The 21211-nt window shown below is 35.2% G+C and overlaps 3 protein-coding genes across 5 annotated transcripts in view; all 3 read right to left on the bottom strand.

Moving 5' to 3' along the window:
- Window positions 1-136: 136 nt before the first annotated feature.
- LOC106962919 (uncharacterized) lies at window positions 137-7985 on the bottom strand. The gene is made up of 13 exons (XM_015057574.1): window positions 7827-7985; window positions 7626-7728; window positions 7219-7482; window positions 6850-7131; window positions 6116-6445; window positions 5674-5772; window positions 2818-2904; window positions 2486-2707; window positions 2115-2396; window positions 1480-1782; window positions 1077-1187; window positions 927-944; window positions 137-711 (listed from the first exon to the last, which is right to left on the bottom strand). Exons 2-13 carry the CDS (start codon window positions 7666-7668, stop codon window positions 566-568), a joined length of 2187 nt encoding a protein of 728 aa, XP_014913060.1. The 5' UTR covers window positions 7669-7728; window positions 7827-7985; the 3' UTR covers window positions 137-565.
- Window positions 7986-10161: 2176 nt separating this feature from the next.
- LOC106962927 (BOLA class I histocompatibility antigen, alpha chain BL3-7-like) lies at window positions 10162-12963 on the bottom strand. 3 transcript variants are annotated; one of them, XM_015057594.1, is made up of 7 exons: window positions 12714-12963; window positions 12387-12608; window positions 12016-12297; window positions 11381-11683; window positions 10977-11087; window positions 10842-10859; window positions 10162-10616 (listed from the first exon to the last, which is right to left on the bottom strand). In XM_015057594.1, exons 1-7 carry the CDS (start codon window positions 12757-12759, stop codon window positions 10471-10473), a joined length of 1128 nt encoding a protein of 375 aa, XP_014913080.1. In that variant the 5' UTR covers window positions 12760-12963; the 3' UTR covers window positions 10162-10470. The 3 variants fall into 3 exon arrangements, with proteins under 3 accessions (XP_014913080.1, XP_014913082.1, XP_014913083.1); XM_015057596.1 differs by having other exon boundaries at window positions 11381-11680; window positions 12714-12962; XM_015057597.1 differs by lacking the exon at window positions 12714-12963 and having other exon boundaries at window positions 12016-12280; window positions 12387-12419.
- A 4170-nt stretch (window positions 12964-17133) lies between these two features.
- The window catches only part of LOC106962918 (major histocompatibility complex class I-related gene protein-like), a 9998-nt gene continuing 5920 nt past the window's right edge, over window positions 17134-21211 (bottom strand). The window contains exons 3-6 of the mRNA XM_015057573.1: window positions 19204-19482; window positions 17908-18210; window positions 17434-17531; window positions 17134-17181 (exon numbers count right to left, since the gene is read on the bottom strand). Of these exons, the coding sequence (XP_014913059.1) occupies window positions 17134-17181; window positions 17434-17531; window positions 17908-18210; window positions 19204-19482 (728 nt within the window). The remainder of the gene's footprint in view (window positions 17182-17433; window positions 17532-17907; window positions 18211-19203; window positions 19483-21211) is intronic.

Genomic DNA, 21211 nt, shown 5'->3' with positions numbered 1-21211 from the left:
GAGAAACCACCCGCGGAGGATAAGAAGGGAATTTTTTTTAATATATTGTTGTGGATTTAAATACAAAACGGACCAGTTTAGGGAAGACAGCAAAGCATAAAGAGACATACATTCTTGATGCAATAAAAAGAGAAAATATTCTAAACACATTTCCAAGTTTTCAAAACATTTTAAAAGATACATTCCTTTTCTCAACAGGATTAGAAGCTTACAATTGGTCATTATAAAACGGAAAGAGTATAACATTGCAGTATAAACACTACAAAAAAGTACACAAAACAAAATTATTTATTAACAATTTTATAAAGCAACATAGAAATATAAAATTAAGTATCAGTAATGTGATTAACAAGTGCATTAAAGTGTCCTCCAAAAATTTTAATAAATCCCCAAGCATAACTTGTTATAACGTTTCTAAATATTTTTACATTAAAAGATGACAACTTGGCTTCATAGACTTAGTAAATTGTAATTAGGATTGTAATTATACAATCCCTGAGACTGGGATTCAGTGGATCCCAGTGGATTCAGTGGATCCCAGTGGATTCAGTGGATCCCAGTGGATTCAGTGGATCCCAGTCTCAGGTCTTTGCTCAGCACCATTTGCCTTTTCATGGTTTTGTTTGTTGCTACTGGTCTGGTCACCATCAGCAGTTCTGACTTCATCTTTAAAACTCTGAAGTTCAGCGTTCTCTTCTATTTGGTCAGATCCTGTGAAGACGGAGACAAAAAAAGTTAAAGGTTAACCAAATTATGTCTCTGAATTACACAGCTTTTATACTAGTAGTAAAAAAAATGGCCTAAATTTGAATTTTGCCCCCTTTATTTTGTAACTCTAGAAAAAAACATGAAATTTCTAGACCTTTTGGAAAAGTTGCAGGAAAAACATATGTTATTAAAAGAAAAATTAGAACAGATGTACTTACTGTTTGCAGGTTGAAATCCTGAAAAAATGAGAAGGCTTAAAAATAAATCATTGATATAAATGTAGACAAATTCACCATAAATAAGTGAGTAAAATACATGGACCTTAAATTTCAATCTAAAATTGCATATTACCAACATATTGTGCCCACCATTATTATTCTTTTTCCAGAAGATGAATCCAGATATGCAAAGTGCTACAAGCAGCACAAGTCCCACAACAACTCCACTGATAACATGAGAAGGAAAATCTGTTGGAGAAACTGGAAACAAAACAGGAATAAACTTTATTTCTACAGCAGCATCTTCTTCTTCTGCAGCTTTTCCCTTCAGGGGTTACCAATGTGAATCATCTGTCTCCATTTAGTCCCAGTCTGTATCCTCATACCAACTAATTTTCACCATATCCATAAATCTTCTTTGTATTTTTATCTATCTTTCCTCCAAATTAATTCCCATCTGAGAATAAACCTATCATGTGGCAGCTGAAGAGCATTTCTAAAACAGCGTGCAGAAAATTTATATTCTAATTTAAACTGATGATATATAACTTACCCCTGTTTGTCCTAATTACTGCTTTATCCAGTTTGGTTGTGATGTTTCCTAACCCAGGCTGCTGAAAGACACAGTCGTACTTCCCCCAGTCCTCAAGTGGGATTGAGGAAACATTGAAGTCAACACTCATCTGGAAGGTTCCATCAGGATTGGGAAGGATCTCACTATGCTCCACATATTCATGAATCTCCTCTCCATTTTCTCTCCAGTATAACTGCCCTCTGTTTGGGTAAAAACCTGTCACATGGCATCTGATTGGTGAGGATGGAGTCCTCTGGAGGAGAGACACTGATGGAAGACCTGCTGGAGAACAAGAAGGGGACAGTAAAAAGGAAAGAGACAGGGAGTAAAAGGGAATTAGAAAATGGGCAGAGGAAAGAGGAAGAGATACTGAAGTAAAATGAGGGAAAAGGAACCTGAAAGTTTAAACTCAAATAAAGCTCAGAATAATGTTGTCTTCCTTTTTTCTGGTCAAAGGGTTTATTACATTTCCCAATGCAATTATTATTTTTTAATAAGATTATCTGGACATTTTCATACTATACTTGCAGCAATAAAAATCTATGCACACGAAAGAAAGAAAAGAAACTGAGCAATATTGACATAATATGTTATTTGAATGTTTTTAACCTGACCTTTTTTCTGCTGAGAATGGTCACCATGTGACACATACTTCTTCAGATCTTCAGGGCAAACATTCTTCAGTAAAGGTACAGAGTTTTTTAAAGGAGTATCCTCGTCATTTTTCCATTTGTCCTTGACCATGACAGCCTGATGATTTTTAGCGATCCATGTCAAGTTCTTTACATCCAATTCAAGAAGATCTTCTCCATTATATGCAAATTTTAAAAAAATGCCAACATCTCCAGTCACGTCATCCCATTCACAGCCGGTTATCATCTGTAAAATGCCAACAGCTGAAACACACAAACATTTGTAAATGATGATGCTCACATTTAGACAAATGTCACATGTAAGCAAATGAAGCATTATAAAACCCTGCTACCTTCATATTGAAAATCCTTTAAATAATTAAGCTTGTGAGCGAAGTTATCTGGCAGATGGAAACAAAATCCACTGTACGAGGAGTTGAATGCTGAGTTAAGGGTTTTTCTGTTACTGTCACAGTAAGCCACTCGGATCGCATCAATTTCAATATTTGCCCAAAACGTCGGTAAGTTCGGAAGTCCAGAAGAACCCACACCCATCAACATGAGTGTGTGTTTCACTGAAGGAAAAATAGTTTCAAAATTCAGTCAGCAAAAACATTTGAGCCTGATAAGCTAAAAAAACAACAACAAGTAAAATCAATAACATATAACAATAACTGTAAATTACCTGATGACACGCAGTGAAGTAAAAGAAGGAGCAGGAACATTTCCATGTCCAACTTAACCTGTAACGATTTCGTTCCGCTGTGTGGTTAAGGCAGGAGTTTACAAATGATATGGAAAGCTATTTTAACATTTAATCAATACCCACTTCTCTTTAACCTTAATTCAGATTTTGAATCATAGATTTTAATTTTAAGATTGATTCTAGTTGAAAACGAAATCAAATCAATATTATTTATAATATTAGAAGCAGAAATAACTTAAAACTTCCTCAATATAGTTGTACCAGTAAGAAAGAGTTAACTCCGAACCATTCTTATCCTCAATTTCTTCAATTGAACACCAGAGGGCGGCATATATCCTATTGTACAAGAAGCGCAACACACACCGGTCAATAGAGGCACAGGTCAGGTGTGGTGCATTATTAGGGAGCTATAAATGCAATTTATTTTTAAAAAGTAGTTTAAAAAGTTGTCGAACAGATTTAAGTTTTCTAAACTGATATAGTAATGTCCCAGAGGAAATTGCACCTTAGCGTCAGGCAAGCAAAGAGAAAAAGCACAAAAGGAAACCTGTATGGACTGGTGTAACACAGACTGACACAAACAAGTTTGTGAAATTCTTAAAAATAATCAACTGTATTTATTAGTAGTAATAAAGTCATTAAACTGAACTAACATATTCTTTGGTCCTGCTGATACATCTTGAATGCCAGTCAAGGAAACCATGGCACCGCTATTTAAAATATTACAACAAAACCAAAAAATTAGTTCAGGATGAACAACCGTTCCTCTTATTCAGATTAAACACAGCTGTCTAAAACCATGAGGACCGTACTGCTGATGATGTTTACACTTGAAAGATTTGTTTTTATGTACTTCTTAAGACTTTAATAATTCTACATAAAATATTTCTTTGACTTTTAGTTCTGTTGTTTTTATTAACAATCGATAAGAAAAGTTATATCTTCAAAACATTTACATTTTAAGGTAATGTGACATGCACAAATATGTCAAATATGAAATGAACATGAATATATACAGGTGATGTTCATGTACATTCATTTGTCTTTTTAAAACCATCTGAGCTAGATTATTTTGTTAATAAAAGAAACAAAGACAACATAAGACTGCTGTGTCTTGTATAAAACATAGTGCAGTTAAACCAGTTTTTCATACTTCTGATCAGTGCTTTCATTTTGATAATTGAAGCCAGCAGCATTTCACAAGTTTCCTTCACATCTGGTTTATTCCAATTTCTGTATATAGATCTGTCTGACCCGCCGTCTGTCCAATGGTGAATTAAAGATTAGCAACAAACTTATAGCTTATGATTTCTAATCAAATGACTGATACTACATAATCTGAACCAGAAGTATTTTAGCCAAAAGGGAGTTTCTTTGTCAAAACAAGAATAACATCAAGCCAAGAAGAAAAGCAGGAAATAAAAACAACTCAGATAATGAATGTTTGGCAACAAATTATCTTTAACAAGATGTAATACAGCATGTTTTAATAAAGATGTAATACAGCATGTCAGCATGTTTTAATGTTTTAATGTCGCAAAAAAATAATACCCACAGAAAAATTTATTCACTTACCCCAATATCATTGCTCATCACTTCAAAGGTGGATAAACCCTGCAGGGGAAGTTCATTCCAACTGCTTGATGTTTTTAGTCATCAACCAGAACTTCTTGGAATGGCGGATGTAGTTAGGAATGAAGATATACCGGCAAACTAAAAACTTTGTCTCGTTTCAGTTTTTCCTTCAGCATAAAATATACATAGAGCACTTGCATGCCTAAAAACAGAGAGACATGTTTTTTGCTAGTGTAAAGAAATGGTCTAATGATTGCAAGTGTGGGAATAAAACAAAGGTTTTTAACTAAATGCTCAGATATTTAGAGGAGAGTTTCACCTCTGCCCAGCTGACCGCCGTTAGGTCTGCTTTCAATTGGAGATCACACGGCCCCTCCGCCTCACCTGGCAACTTTTTGCTCAGTCTGAGGCCTCCACTTCTAGGTGTGGAGACCGATTGAGCCAGCTTCTGTAGTAGGTTTGTAAAACAGCTGATGGGCTAAACCCAGCCACATGGAGAGAAAATAGTCTCAAAATACCTGTGCTTGTGTAATGCTGACAACTTTTGAACTTACAACATTTTTTCTACTTTGTTCAATGAAAATCTTGCATGCTTAATTCATTGCTACAGGGACAAAGAAAAAAACAGTAAAATTGTTTTGTATATTTAATGGGAAAAAACACTTCCTGCAACTACAAAATACAATGTCATTACAATACAAAATAAATGGTATTTCTTAAATTAGGCTGAGCTTAGTGCATCTTTACAGACTTGCAATGAAGGACTCAAAATGTGTTGAATGCAAACTTGGTTCATGCAATCAAATTTACTGAACAGAATAGTTTTCTCTGCTTTAAACTTGTTTTAACTGTTAGAGTCCAGATTTGACTTCAGTCTGGTTTCTTGATTGAGTCTCTCAGACAATTCAATGCTGTTGATGGGAGCTGTAAGGTAAAAAAAAAAGTTATCATTAGAAGAATCTAAAATTTAAACTGTTATGTCAATAAGCGATAAACAATAAGGGACAGCGAGTTTGTCAATAAATCAAACTGCGGCAAGATTCATCACACGTTTAAGAAGTGTTAAAATGAATATCAATAAAAGTATCTGGGGAAAAGAAAGAGTTACACTTCATCTGACCCTTACTCATTATTTGTACTGAAAATGGGGAGTCCTGAAATTATTTTTGTGTTCGTATATGTCATAATTTGAATAAAACAAGTTTAGTTTTTAGTTCAGATTATGAGTCTTGTTCAGCTCATCATTGGAGGTTTCCTTACCTTTCCTGTTTTTGATGACTGCAAATCCAACAGCAGCAACAATGATGACAAGAAAAACCACTGCAGCAGTGATCCCAACTATCAATCCGATGGGCTTTTCTGGACAGATTAAAGACAACAGATGCAGATAAACATGTTAACTAAGAGATGCATAAACTGTAGATTATGATCTACTGAAAACTGTTAAGAAATCAGTATATAATAATTGCAGGGAATAATATCTTGAAAGTCTGATACTGGATTTATAAAGTAATAGTAACTTCTTTTGAAGAGGTTCAATAATGCAGGAGAATAAGGTCGAGGTCGCATCTGAATTCCAGATAAACCTTTCTTTCAGTGCAAGAGTTAAATCAGTTTTAAAAAGACTCAAAACAGCAACCTTTAAAAAACAGATGTGTTGTTTAAAAGTTTGTGTTGATTGAACTTATTTTTTTTTTCTTACCCTCATCATTATGTCTCTGTCTCTTTCCCCAGTTGGTTTGGATCTTTTCTTTCTCCAGTCTGCTGACAACATCATCTCTGACATCCACCAGATGAAACACACACTCATATCTTTCCCAGTCTTCAGGGTTAACAGATGAAACATTAATGTCTGCTCTCATCTGGAAGGTGTTATCCTGGTTACAGAGGATCTCTGTTTTGTCCACACTGTCCTGAATCTCCTCTCCATCCTTTCTCCAGAACATCGCAGCTTTGTTGGGATAGAAACCAGTAGCAAAGCAGCTGACTGGAGAGTCAGGAGACGTCTGGAGGAGAAACACCGAGGGAAGAACTGAGGAGACAGATGGCAGCTTAAGATCTACAATTAAATACTTTTCTATTATGTAAAACAGAATTTAAAAAAAATGTAACGATCATGAAAAACTCTAAAAGCAGAGACACAAAAACAGCATCACTTTTTTCATAAAATATTTAGCTCTGACATAGAGGCACAAAAATTCACAAACAGTAAAATCATCAACAAAAAAACATGCCAAAGGGAACAAATGACACAAAAAAAATCATGAATGCAACAATAAAAATAAATAAATCTTGTGGGGAATGAAGTTTAAGTTATATGTATTTTTCAACACACTGAATCTGTAAATGACACTAGAGATGTGATCACTTTTCTCCAGGTCTTAAGGTTTTCCTGTTCATGCTGCTCTTTGATCACACCATGCTGCTCTGTCTCACCTGTGCTCTGCAGAGGGACTTGGTTATTGGCCATATATTTCTTCAGCCAATCAGGACATATATGATTTAAGAAGTCCTTGTGCTTCAAATGATATGCAGATTCATCAGCTTCCCACTTTGGTTTGATGCTGACAGCCTGTGGAGTTTGAGGAATCCATGTCAACTTCTTTGGGTCAAATTTCATAAAGTCTGCTCCATTATATCCAAACTGTAAAAACGAGGTCGTTTCTTTTGTCTTTTCCTCCCATTCACAGCCAATAATAACCTGCAAAATGTGAACAGCTGATGGGAAAACAGAAACTGAGATTAAGAAATCAAATTTAATATTGCTAAGCAGCTTAATTATGAATGTGAGTCTCTTTACTGTACCTTCACTTTGGTTCAGGTCCTTTAAAATTCCCATCTTAACCTTGAGATAATCAGACATTATTTCAAAACACTGTTCAATATACCAATCAGCAATCTGTGACTCAATGTTCATTAATTTTTGTCCGTATTTTGGGTTTGCTCTAATATTTTTGTTGCTGTCGCAGTAACTCGTTGGCAGCTTGTCCACCTGGGTGGTGATTATAAAGTCTGGAAAATGTGGAAGTCCAGAGGAGGCAGTGACCAAAACCGTCAGCGAGTGTTTTTCTAGGAGAAAAGGTGAAATGTTCAGCAGGATGCAGACATGTTTGACTTCAGCAGGTTTTTGAATGGAGCAAATTATGAAAGTAAAAATAAACATCAAGGAATAAAAAGACAACACTTTCAAAAAGGGAAAAGCAAAAGCTTACCTGGTGATGAAGCAGCACATAAAAGCAGTAAAAATAACATCATGTTGTTAAAAGATGTGATGTCAGGAGAGAAATCCTTTACTTTTCCTCAGAAACTGTTGATTTAAAAAGAAAAAGAATGTTCTTTTGAGAATCCTTTGTAAAATAGAAAATATTTAACAACCAGTAAGAAAAGGGATGAAACCTGGTTATATAAATTGCCAAGCTGATGAGCATCAGCGCCACATCTGGAGCGTCATTTCAGATGAGTCAGTCCTCTGTCTTTATGGTTTCCTCACAACAAAGAACAGCTGCTTTCTTGAAAGACGGCCTCTCACCACCAGGCACCGACAGAGAACCCGCTTTACTGGAAAACATTTGAAGGTGGTTTAATTTGCAGATGAAAGTCCATCTGCTGCCTTGAAAATGCAATTTAAGTCAACAAGAAAATGGTTTTGGTTTTAACTCAGAAATTAAAGTTCATGAAGTTGATTTAATAACAAGAAACAAGTTGTCTAAACACTGGTTTTTAAGTTCTTTAATGGTGAATTGTGAGTTTTAACTTAATTAATTTAAACTAAGTAATGATTTCACAATATGCAAGAAAAAAAACTGCCCTCACCTAGTTAAAGAGAATACATTTCTCTATTATTTTTACTCACAATATTAAGTTAAAATAACTTGTTTTACTTAATTTAAATTCTTGTTCTGATCATATGAATTTCATTAAACATCTTGTTGCTAACCTAACTCCAGTTTAGTCAGCTCTTGGGATTTTGACAAAATTAATACAAAAGGTAACACTAAGTTTATCCTTTCACAAACTCACTCATTTAAATTCAAAATCTAAAACTCAGATCTGATTAATTTATTTTACTTAAAGAGTAGAAGACAGTAGATGCAACTAAAAGTGACTAAAATCTTTTGCAGTGTTCTGGCTCATCAGCCTCATTTTTAGGACTTCGTTCTGTCATTCACAAAACAATTGTTGTGAAGCATGTTTGTCACCATAGCAACCATTCTTATCCTGCCCTGATGTAATGAGGAAGTTAAGGTTAAATACTATCTGTTACGACCCGGCTCGGCTAGGGGAAAGGGAAGTAACATTAAAAGAAACCTTGATGGTAAGGTTTTGACAATTTAGAGATTTATTGTTTGGATTTTACAAAAATAAAATGGTGAAAATTAACAATAATCAAAATGGAGGGACTTTCAAACAACAAAGTACTAAATAAAACAAAATCCATAAAACAGAGGTGTAAATCAAAGAACTTAACCAAACAAAAATGGTATCTCAAACCAAGTTAAACAAAACAAAATACAAATCTCAGCCAGAGATCCAGAGTTCCCTCACAGGGACAAAGCAAATTACACCAGTTATCAAAAACCAGTCAAAGCTAAAGCTATCCAAGTAAGTTTACAGCAATAGAAAACAAAACACCCAACAAGTGGCAAGCTGTTTGAACAAAGAATCAGCCATGCCTTCTCCCAGGAAGTCCATTTTAAATGGGAGGCTTTGACAGCGATTGGTGCAGCTGGCAATTGGTGATCCAATCCCGGTAGGCCTCAGGGTGAGGGAGAGGAGAACACCTGCTTCCAGGTGCAGTCAATTTGATCAGCCACTGCAAAATTAAAGCAAACAAACACAGAAAAAGGCCACTGGCCGTAACACTAACCTTGAGCGAACCCCTGCTGGCATACATTTATGCAAGCAGTTCCCTACGTCAACATTTCATATTTGGAGAATAATCTGCATATTTTACCTGTACCAGATGTAACTAATGTAAAATGACTGAATTGTTTGTGTCATGATTTGCAGCATTTTTGACATTTTCATAGTTTCTGTTAGTTGAAGGTGGAGTTGGTAGATTTGTCCATATTCATGTAATGAGATTTAAGCCATGTCACTTGCAGCTATCACGTAAAAAGTTTGTATTTAGAAATAAATCTTTTGATCTACAGTATCTGCTCATATCACCTTACCTATTGTTGGCTGGGTGAGCTCTCTGTGGTGGTTTTGTTTTGTTTGGGATATAAAGGATTTTAATGAGAGCTGAGGAGACAGGAACCAACTGGTGACAGAGAAAAACAGAGGAACTGATAAAGAAACAGACGAACAAAGGAGTTTTTTGTGAAGTGCATCAATCCTTGCACTGATATAACGATATTGCTTAAAAAAAACAAGTTTTTTTAAGCCTGTTCCCATGTTACAGTAGAGGTGAGAGGATCAGTTTCAGCTTCTTCAATCCAGTTGGAATTTTGTTTTTACATTTCTATCTGGCTGTGAGTCAGATAGAAATGAGAGGCTGGTAATGTGACCAGTCTCTGGTCACATTACAACCTGACCAGAGGCTGGTCAGGTTGTAATGTGCATATTTTTGGTCTTCAAACAAAGAACAGCAGCACTTAGTCTGGCTTTGAAAAAAGTTTAGATTAAGTAGATCTGATGGTTTTGTGTACCACAAGTTTTTTCTCTTGTTTTTATAAACAATACTGTCATTTGTGGAGTCAATGCTCGACAAATGTGTTTAAAAATATTTTAAACACATTTCCAAATTTTCAGAACATTTTTAAATATACATTAATTTTCTCAACAGGATTAGAAGCTTACAATTGGTCATTATAAAACGGAAAGAGTATAACGTTGCAATATAAGCACTACAAAAAAAGTATACAAAACAATTATTAACAATTTTATAAAGCAACATAGAAATATAAGATTAAGTACCAGTAATATGATTAACAAGTGCATTAAAGTGTCCTCCAATAATTGTAATAAATCCCCGAGCATAACTTCTTATCATCTTTTACATTAAAAGATGACAATTTTGCTTCATAGACTTAGCAAATTATAGGATTGTAAAATTCAGTGGATCCCAGTCTCAGGTATTTGCTCAGCACCATTTGCCTTTTCATGGTTTTGTTCGTTGCTACTGGTCTGGTCACCGTCAACGGTTCTGGTTTCATCTTTAAAACTCTGAAGTTCAGAGTTATCTTCTATTTGGTCAGACCCTGTGAAGACAGAGATGAAAAAAATAAAGGTTAACCAAATGATTGGTGTTTCTGAATTAACAGCTTCTATACAAGCAGTAAAACAAATGGCCTGAATTTGAATTTTGTCCCCATTATTTTGTAACTGTAAACAAAACCGTGAAATATCTACGACTCTAGTCCTTTTGGAAGAGTGGCAGGAAAAACATCTGATATTAAAAGAAAAATTAGAACAGATGTACTTACTGTTTGCAGGTTGAAATCCTGAAAAAATGAGAAGGCTTAAAAATAAATCATTGTTTATAAATGTAGACAAATTCATAATAAATAAGAGTCAAATACATGGATTTAAATTTTAGATTGTAAACATATTGGGCCCACCATTATTTTTCTTTTTCCAGAAGATGAATCCAGATATGCAAAGTGCTAAAAGCAGCACAAGTCCCACAACAACTCCAGTGATAACATAAGAAGGAAAATCTGTGGGAGAAACTGGAAAGAAAACAGGTATAAACTTTATTTCTACAGCAGCATCTTCTTCTCCAGCTATTCCCTTCAGGGGTTACCAATGTGAATCATCTGTCTTCATTTAGTCCAATTTTTTTCATCCTGTACCCTCACACCAACTAACTTTCAGCATATCAATACATCTTCTTTTTGTATTTTTATCCATCTTTCCTCCAAACTAATTCCTCTCTGAGAATAAACCAATCAGCTGAAGAGCATTTCTTCAACAGCGTGCAGAAAATTAACATTTTAATTAAAACTGATGATATATAACTTACCTCTGTTTGTCCTAATTACTGCTTTATCCAGTTTGGTTGTGATGTTTCCTAACCCAGGCTGCTGAAAGACACAGTCGTACTTCCCCCAGTCCTCAAGTGGGATTGAGGAAACATTGAAGTCAACACTCATCTGGAAGGTTCCATCAGGATTGGGAAGGATCTCACCATGCTCCACATATTCATGAATCTCCTCTCCATTCTTCCTCCAGTATAACTGCCCTCTGTTTGGGTGAAAACCTGTCACATGGCATCTGATTGGTGAGGATGGAGTCCTCTGGAGGAGAGACACTGATGGAAGACCTGCTGGAGAACAAGAAGGGGACAGTAAAAAGGAAAGAGACAGGGAGTAAAAGGGAATTAGAAAATGGGCAGAGGAAAGAGGAAGAGATACTGAAGTAAAATGAGGGAAAAGGAACCTGAAAGTTTAAACTCAAATAAAGCTCAGAATAATGTTGTCTTCCTTTTTTCTGGTCAAAGGGTTTATTACATTTCCCAATGCAATTATTATTTTTTAATAAGATTATCTGGACATTTTCATACTATACTTGCAGCAATAAAAATCTATGCACACGAAAGAAAGAAAAGAAACTGAGCAATATTGACATAATATGTTATTTGAATGTTTTTAACCTGACCTTTTTTCTGCTGAGAATGGTCACCATGTGACACATACTTCTTCAGATCTTCAGGGCAAACATTCTTCAGTAAAGGTACAGAGTTTTTTAAAGGAGTATCCTCGTCATTTGTCCATTTGTCCTTGACCATGACAGCCTGATGATTTTTAGCGATCCATGTCAAGTTCTTTACATCCAATTCAAGAAGATCTTCTCCATTATATGCAAATTTTAAAAAAATGCCAACATCTCCAGTCACGTCATCCCATTCACAGCCGGTTATCATCTGTAAAATGCCAACAGCTGAAACACACAAACATTTGTAAATGATGATGCTCACATTTAGACAAATGTCACATGTAAGCAAATGAAGCATTATAAAACCCTGCTACCTTCATATTGAAAATCCTTTAAATAATTAAGCTTGTGAGCGAAGTTATCTGGCAGATGGAAACAAAATCCACTGTACGAGGAGTCGAATGCTGAGTTAAGGGTCTTTCTGTTACTGTCACAGTAAGCCACTCGGATCGCATCAATTTCAATATTTGCCCAAAACGTCGGTAAGTTCGGAAGTCCAGAAGAACCCACACCCATCAACATGAGTGTGTGTTTCACTGAAGGAAAAATAGTTTCAAAATTCAGTCAGCAAAAACATTTGAGCCTGATAAGCTGAAAATCACAAGTATAATCAATAACATATAACAATAACTGTAAATTACCTGATGACACGCAGTGAAGTAAAAGAAGGAGGAGGAACATTTCCATGTCCAACTTAACCTGTAACGTTTTCGTCAGCGCTGTGTGGTTAAGGCAGGAGTTTACAAATCAATATGGCAAGCTATTTTAACATTTAATCAATACCCACTTCTCTTTAACCTTAATTTTGAATCATAAAATATAATTTTAAGATTTATGCTAGTCAAAAACTAAATCAGATATATAATCATGATGACTAATATTGTTAGACATAGAAATAACAATTTAAAACTTCCTCAATATAGTTGCACCAATAAGAAAGAGTTAACTCCAAACCATTTATTCTTGACCTCAATTTCTTCAATTGAACACCAGAGGGAGGCATATATCCTGTTACGGCCCTGGGCCTTGTATGCTGGGTTGCAGGTGTCTTGTTGTCTGTCTTTGTGCTCCTCCCCTTTACAGGTGCTGCTGATCGGGTTGAGTGGAGCGCAGAGTATTTGAACCTGGCTGTCTCCGCCTTCTGGGTCGCCTTCGGCGTCCACTCTGCCACTTGACGCAGTGGTGTTTTATTGCCAGGCCTCAGCTCCCCTCCTTGTTGAACATTTGCGTTTGTCTTTGTTTTTGCACTTCAACACTTCCATATGCGCTCATACAACACATCCAAGCATTTGCATTACACCACTGATACTGATATCCACAACCCATTGTTGTTTTTGTTAATAAATCTTCATTTTCCTACACTTTAACCCCTGCATGGTCTCCCGTTTTGTTATGACCTTCAGCCAGTCGTAACAATTGGGGGCTCGTCCGGGATTGTACAATAAGCGCAACATGCACCGGTCAATAGAGGCAGAGGCCAGGTATGGTGCATTATCAGGGAACTATAAATGCAATTTATTTTTAAAAAGTAGTTTTAAAAGTTGTCGAACAGACTTTAGTTTTCTAAATTGATATTTTAATGTCCCAGAGGACATTGCACCTCAGCATCAGGCAAGCAAAGAGAAAAAGCACAAAAGAAAACCTGTATGGATTGGTGTTACACAGAATGACACAAACAAGTTTGTGAAATTCTTAAAAATAATAAACTGAGTAGTAATAAAGTCATTAAACTGAACTAACATATTATTTAGTCCTGCTGATACATCTTGGATGGTAGTCAAGGAAAACATGGCACAGCTATTTAAAATATTACAACAAAACCAAAAAATTACTTCAGACTGAACACATCTGTCTGAAACCATGAGAACTGTAGTGCTGATAATGTTGAGACTTGAAAGATTATGTACTTCTTAAGACTTTAATAATGCTACATAAGATGTATCTTTGACTTTTAGTTCTGTTGTTTTTCTGTATTAACAATTGATAAGAACAGTTATATCTTCAGAACATTTACATTTTAAGGTAATGTTTCTCATTAAAGAGAACAAATTTCTCTATTATTTTTACTCACAATATCAAGTTAGAATAACTTATTTTACATAATTTAAATTCTTGTTCTGATCATATAATGAATTTCATTAAACATCACGTTGCTAACCTAAAAACTCCGGTTTAGTCAGCTCTTGGGGTTTTGACAAATTTAATAAAAAAGTTAACATAACTTACTACTGTAAGTTTATCTTTGCACAAACTCAGACATTTAGGTTCAAAATCTAAAACTTGGATCTGATAAATTTATTTTAATAAAAGAGTAGAAGATAGTAGACACAACCAAATGTTACTGAAATGTTTTGCAGTGTTCTGACTCATCAGCCTCACCTTTCATTTTTAGGACTTCGTTCTGTCATCCACAAAACATTTGTTGTGAAGCCTGTTTGTCACCATAGACAGCTTTCTTATCCTGCCCTGATGTAATGAGGAAGTTAAGGTTAAATACTAACCTTGAGTGAACCCCTGGCCTGCATTTATGCAAGCAGTGCCCTACGTCAACATTTCATGTTTGTAACTAATGTAAAATCACTGAATTGTTTGTGTCATGATTTGCAGCATTTTTGTCATTTTCATCATTTCTGTCACTTGAAGGTGGAGTTGATAGACAAATCCATATAAATCTAAAGAGATTTCTGCCATGTCACTTGCAGTCATCACATAAAAAGTTTGTATTTAGAAAGTAATCTTTTGATCTACAGTATCTGCTCATATCACCTTACCTACTATTGGCTGAGTCAGCTGTCTGTGGTGTTTTTGTTTCGTTAGGGATGTAAAGGATTTTAATGAGAGCTGAGGAGACGGGAACCAACTGGTGACAGAGAACAACAGAGAACAACAGAGGATCTGATAAAGAAACAGACGAACAAAGGAGTTTTTTTTGTGTGAAATGCATAAATTCTTGCACTAATTTACCGATGCTGCTGCTGTTACTATTTATCTTCTTTATCTCCTGTGTGCTCATAAGAAGCTGAATCCAGACACCTGATTCATCATTTTGTTATGTGAGATACTATATGTCATTACATCAGGTATGTAGGGATTAACACAGAACACTTTTGAAGTGAAACTAGATTTTTTTTTTTTATTAAAATCTGTTTATCAAACCGCAGATCAGAAAAAGTTTAGACTTGTTATAACAGATTTGATCCAATGACGGTTTTGTTTCTGAGTGGTTGAAACTATTTATATGGAGGTGAATTTACAGATTAAAATAACTTTGTTTAGAAAAAAAACTAGAAAAAAAAGTTTTTTTTTCTAGTTTTTGGGGAAGTTTATTAAGCCAGTTAACACATTACAGACGAAGTGTGAGGAGTAAAACATTTTCAAAAGTACTATCAGCTTCTTGAATACAGTTGGAATTTTGTTTTTACCTTTGTAGATAATAAATGACAATAATAATAAATGACAGATAATAAACAAAAATGACTCTCTGCTGCTAAAAGACTGACTGGACAGGTTGTCATGTCCCTATTTTTGGTCTTCAAAAAACTCCAGAAGCATTAACTTTGTCTGGCCTTGAAGATAACTTAGTTTAAATACACATTATGTTTTAGTATATTATAAGTTTTTGCTCTTATTTTAATTAACAATACCATCTTTTATGGAACTATTTTTGAATCTCTGTTGAAGAACTGCTCCCTCTTTTCCAAGAGATAAAATAATTTAAGTCTAAAGCATCCAAGATTTTTTTAAATATATATTTTGTTAGGGATGTTTTGTTGTGCATTTAAATACAGAAAGGACCAGTTTGGGGACATGGGAGCATAAAGCATAAATAAACATAGATTCTCATTGCAATAAAAGAGAAAATTATAACATTTTTAAATCTTCAGAACAAACATTTTTTATTTTTTCCTCTACAGGATTAAAGTTTACAGTAAGTGGTAGCTATAAAACAGAAAAAGGTATGACATTACAATACAAACTCTACAAAAAAATTATAAAACAATTATTTGTATCCTCACTGTGACGGTCCGACCAGTAAGACAAAAGGACAAAAGCATATATAAAAAAATATTTTCTATTTATTTTTTCCAAAGGAAATCTTAGCAAAAGGTTTCACAACAAATCTAAAAAAATATAACAAAATGGGCCCAAAAGAAAACTAAGGCAAACATAACACAAGATAACAAACCAAAAACTGACCTAACACAATGAACACACAGGGGATTTTATACAAACAGGCTAGCCTACACAAACGAGGAGGGGTAGGGAAGGAGACAAAGACAAATAATGTATAAACATAAATGACTAATTTAAACTAAAACATTTTAACTTTAACACAACTGTGAAACCAGAATAACCTAACACCAGAAGGTTTTAACAAGTAGGCCATCAGAAAGGAAAGAGGCAGATTCTTTTACATCATGTTCCCTGCTTCCAGCAGCCTGATGGTTTGTTCCACTTCCTGGTTTCTCTTTTCAGCCAACCCCCTTCTGCCAGCCAGTCCTTGAACTCAGCAAACAAAATAGTTAATAATCTTAAAAAAAACATAAGGTGTTACTAAATGTGTGCACCCAAATTAGTAAACAACCTAATGCAACAACCACCACCAAGGAAAAACCACCAAAGAAAAAGTGAAATTCTAATTAAATTATATGAAAACATTTAAATAAATACTAACACTGAGGAAAAGGTGGAGGAACCTCCACACTCACTAATTAATAATTTTATAAACTGAGGTATATGGTAAGTTTAAGCAACAGTAATACGATTATTAACAAGTGGATTAAAGTGTCCTCCAAAAATGGTAATAAACTCCCTGAGCAAAGACAATACTTGTAATATTCTTGAAATATTCATAAATATTTCTACATCAAAAGACAACTTCGCTTAATAGACTTAGTAAATTATAATTAGGATTGTAAAATTCAGTGGATCCCAGTCTCAGGTCTTTGCTCAGGTATACGAGTAGAGATTATTTACCATTCACAATTAATTTAAGCTATACAGGAAACCCAAGAAAAAGATGAATTTCACAAAAGTAAATCCACTTCTTGAGTTGTAGGTTCAATTCTGTAGGTTCTGCATCTCAGAGATATCAGAGTCTCTGTCGAGCTGCAAGATTAAAAGATAAAGATTCAGATACAAAAATGTTACTTTAACATGTAAAGATCAGAATATGATTAATTATTTTCTACTCATTACTATGATACACATAACCTAATTTTGAATTACGTCCTTATTGCTGCCTTCATACATTGTCATAATATCTCTATTGTGATCACTTAATTAAAACTGTAATGACTGATATTTTAAAGTAGGAATCAGAGAAACAACAAATTGTGTCAAAAACAACTAAATGTTCACCTTTTTCCTTTTAATGGATACATATGTGATAACCAAGGCAATGAAAGCACAAGTAAATATTCCAACTGTGGTGAAGATGGCGATGTTACTATGATTCACTGTTAAAGACAGAAAATATATATATATATTGACAGATGGAAATTCACCTTTTCACCAATATTTTGTATTTCTGATACTATTTTGTCTGTATATTTAATCACTGTTTATAGAAAATGGTGAAATAAAGAGAAACTGAGGCAAACTATCTATTAATATCTGTTAAAATACACAAAAATGTTGAACTCAATATTAAAACCAACAGTATGGAAATAAATCTGTGGCCTAATTTATATTAGAGGAACTTGTTATGCCTGATTTCAGACTAGTTTTAATATTTATCAAACAAACTTTAACATACTTGTTTTAATAATAATACTGTTTTATTTTTAAAACCACTAGAGAGAACAAGAACATATTTGAGATGTTTAAACTTACTTCTGTTGGTTTTAATCACAGCTTCATCCAGTCTGAGGATGATTTTGTCTTCAGCGTCAAGGAGCTGGAAAACACAGTCATATCTCCACCAGTCTGCAGCACTGACTGAGGAAACATCGAGGTCAGCGCTCATCTGGAAGGTCCCGTCGTTGTTGGGAAGGATCTCCTCATGATTCATGAACTGATGAATCTGCTCTCCATCTTTCCTCCAGAACAATCGAGCTTTTTCAGGATAGAAACCTGTAGCGTGGCAGCTGACTGGATCAGAGGGAGACCTCTGCAGAAGAGACAGTGTGGGAAGCTCTAGGTACGGACAAGAATCATTAGAGAGACAAGATAGACAAAGGGGTTGGGTAAAAATAGATGGATAGAGAAAAAATAATTATTCAGTGAATGGTATAAAATAAGAAGGTCGTCCTCCAATAGCTCCTGTTGGAGGATGAAGCCTAACCCACTTCCTAACCCTGAATATTGGTTAAATTGGAAAACATTAAACCTGAGGTGCAACAAAGGAGGAGCAGTTAGAAAAGTTTTTATTTAAAAAAAAAATGATGGAAAATTTGTATTTCTATGTCAACCAGCAGTCGAGTTAACTAAATATTTTCTATGAAATTGTTTGTACCATTCTGTTAAGGACTGAAAATCATCTAGGTTCTTTTTTTCCAATTTTTTAATGATTGTGTTGAACTACAATTCAAAAGCAATGTCTGGTTTAGATTTATTGACTAATTTTCAGTAAATTTTTATATTACTTATGTGAGCATCAAGTTTTTTCAGTGAGCATTGTGGACATGTCAGATGTTAACAGAGGGATACCAATAATTTTGTCTACATGTTTAACAGTATACATGTCAGGTATTATGATATATTCAGTATGCATGAGCATTTGAGTATCCACAACATCCATCCATTTTCTTTACACCCTGCCCATCTCCAGCTAACGTTCCAGGTGAGAGGTGGGGTCACCCTGGACAGGTCACCAGTCTGTCGCAGGGCAACACAGAGACAGACAACCATGCACACTCACACCTATGGACAATTTAGAGATATCCAAAACATGATGTTGCTTTTTAACATTCAGATATTTCAATTCTGGGTAACAAAAGAAAAAAATCTTGGACGGCTTTTGTAGTTTAATATTTTCATATTCTGAATGAAGGAAATAAGTTAAAAAGGTTTGTTCATGTTTGGGCTGTGCAAAAACCCAGTGAACCCAGAAACCCCCTAAAGTGAAACTGGAACACAATGACAGCATAACCCTGTGATAAAGATTAAAACTGCTTCTGGTCATGTTACCTGTCCTCATCAGAAAGTTTCTCCCATAGTCCAAAGATCTCTTCAGCCAATCAGGGCACCACTGAGAGGTGAATGTCCTACTATGGTGTAATCTAGCTTTATCAGTGTCCCAGGCCAGTTTGATGGGAATGGCTTGTTGTTTTAAAGGAATCCATGAATCCCTCTCGATGTCCAGAGCAAGGAAGTCTTCTCCATTATAGCCATACTGTATAGAACCAGTAAGCTCTCCAGTCTCTGTATCCCAACTACAGAAATCTATCCACTGGACTATATAAACACCTGAGAGAAATGGAAAAACTAATAATCACTGATTAAATATGCTTACATTCAAAATAAATGCAACGTGTGATGCAGACATATGCTCTTCTTATAATTTGTATGGTTGGGGAGGCAACTATGTGACTTAGCATAATTTTGAGTTGCAGCAATGAAGCATGTTGTCTGAGTGAGTTCAGTTGCTATTGTTGAACATTTAATCAAGTCAGAACATTTCAAAGTTTTATTTTCTCCTTCCGTTTTCAAAATTAGTCATGGTAGAATATTCTGATACCATAATAAAACTTTAGAAAGTGTTTCTCTTTGAAGACTGGAAATATGCTGATGAAACAAATAAAGAAAACAAAATAGTTTAATTAATTCATTAGTTCATAAATCAGCTATATGAGGTAGCTGGAAGGAAATGTATGATGAGAGAGACCTATAAGTAGCATAATATAACTTTATTGTGAAAAGTTATAATAGAAATCTGTTATGAAAAATATTTCATAGCAGTGGAGTCAGTTGTTCTTAAGTAAAGTAACATAAAAAAGTAAGTTAGTTAGGTTCTTCTATTTGAATAGTTTCTCCTAATTTTCCTGGACTTATCTGCTGCATTTAACACAGTCGTCCTTCACTGGCTTTACTCAGTTGGCTCCACTTCACCATTGGATACACTGACACTGCCCTCAGTTGGTTCCATTCTTAACTCACAAACTGGACAGAATAAACCTCCCTGGATCACTCCACATATCAAAATCACACACAGTCACCTACAGTATCCCTCAGGGATCAGTGCTCGGTCCCATCCTCCTCATTATTTTCTTCTTAGTCAGATCGTCAGTCATTTTTCTTTTTAATGCTACTCTGATGATAAATAACTTAATATAAATACCACAAATGCAACCCTACTTTGCACCTTGCAGCTGTGAGTCACCACCAGCATCATCATCAAATCTCACCACTTAACTGGAGAAGTAAAGGTATAGAGCTTTGGAGCGTGACGTCACTGCTCTAGTCGGAGGGGTATCAGCGCCATCTTAGGGGTCCATAGACAACAGTCTCGCAGTATAAAAACAAGTCTCGCAGATTTTTTCAATCCAAGTTACTTAAAATAATTTAGCTATGGTACGAACTTGCTGCATTATTGTCTGTAATGTCCGATCACACGACTGAAACGGTAAACGGATGTAAAACGGACTTTGGTTTCACTATTTTCCTGCTTGGAAACAACGTGAGGAGGCTAAGCTATCGGTGCTAACGAAAAGAAGACGAATGTCCTGGTATCAGCGGTGACACGTCTTGATATCACGTTCTCCAAAATCCCCAGATACCTACAAGTTTCCTCCAGACATTTCCTTTCTGGTGAGTGTCTAAATTTGCTTTGTTGGTTTTGTGTCATAATGTTCTATGATTTTGTCCGAGTCGTTCAGTTTCTGTTGTTTAGGTCGGGCTAATATTGTTTATGTAGCATAGTCCGAGTTTTGTCAGTGGACATCGAGGTTATTACATTATTGTGAAGTAAACTATTTTACTAGTGTTATCAAATTTACAGTAATCATACTAAATTTACAGCTTTAATAGCGATGTGTTCTGATATGTCCTCTTGAAGGCAAACCGACGTATGAAATGGATGAGCTCAATCCTGACTGGGGTCCAGCGCTGAATATGGGTCACTGAGGTCAATGACACAACATCGGACCGACATGGGCGTCAATTAAAGAGGAGATACAGCAAAACCATCAACAAGTTA

The sequence above is a fragment of the Poecilia latipinna genome, unplaced genomic scaffold (assembly GCF_001443285.1).
Source record: "Poecilia latipinna isolate Pla-1442-1.1 unplaced genomic scaffold, P_latipinna-1.0 Scaffold1473, whole genome shotgun sequence".
Lineage (NCBI taxonomy): Eukaryota > Metazoa > Chordata > Actinopteri > Cyprinodontiformes > Poeciliidae > Poecilia > Poecilia latipinna.
This window is presented reverse-complemented; position numbering and strand designations above follow the sequence as displayed.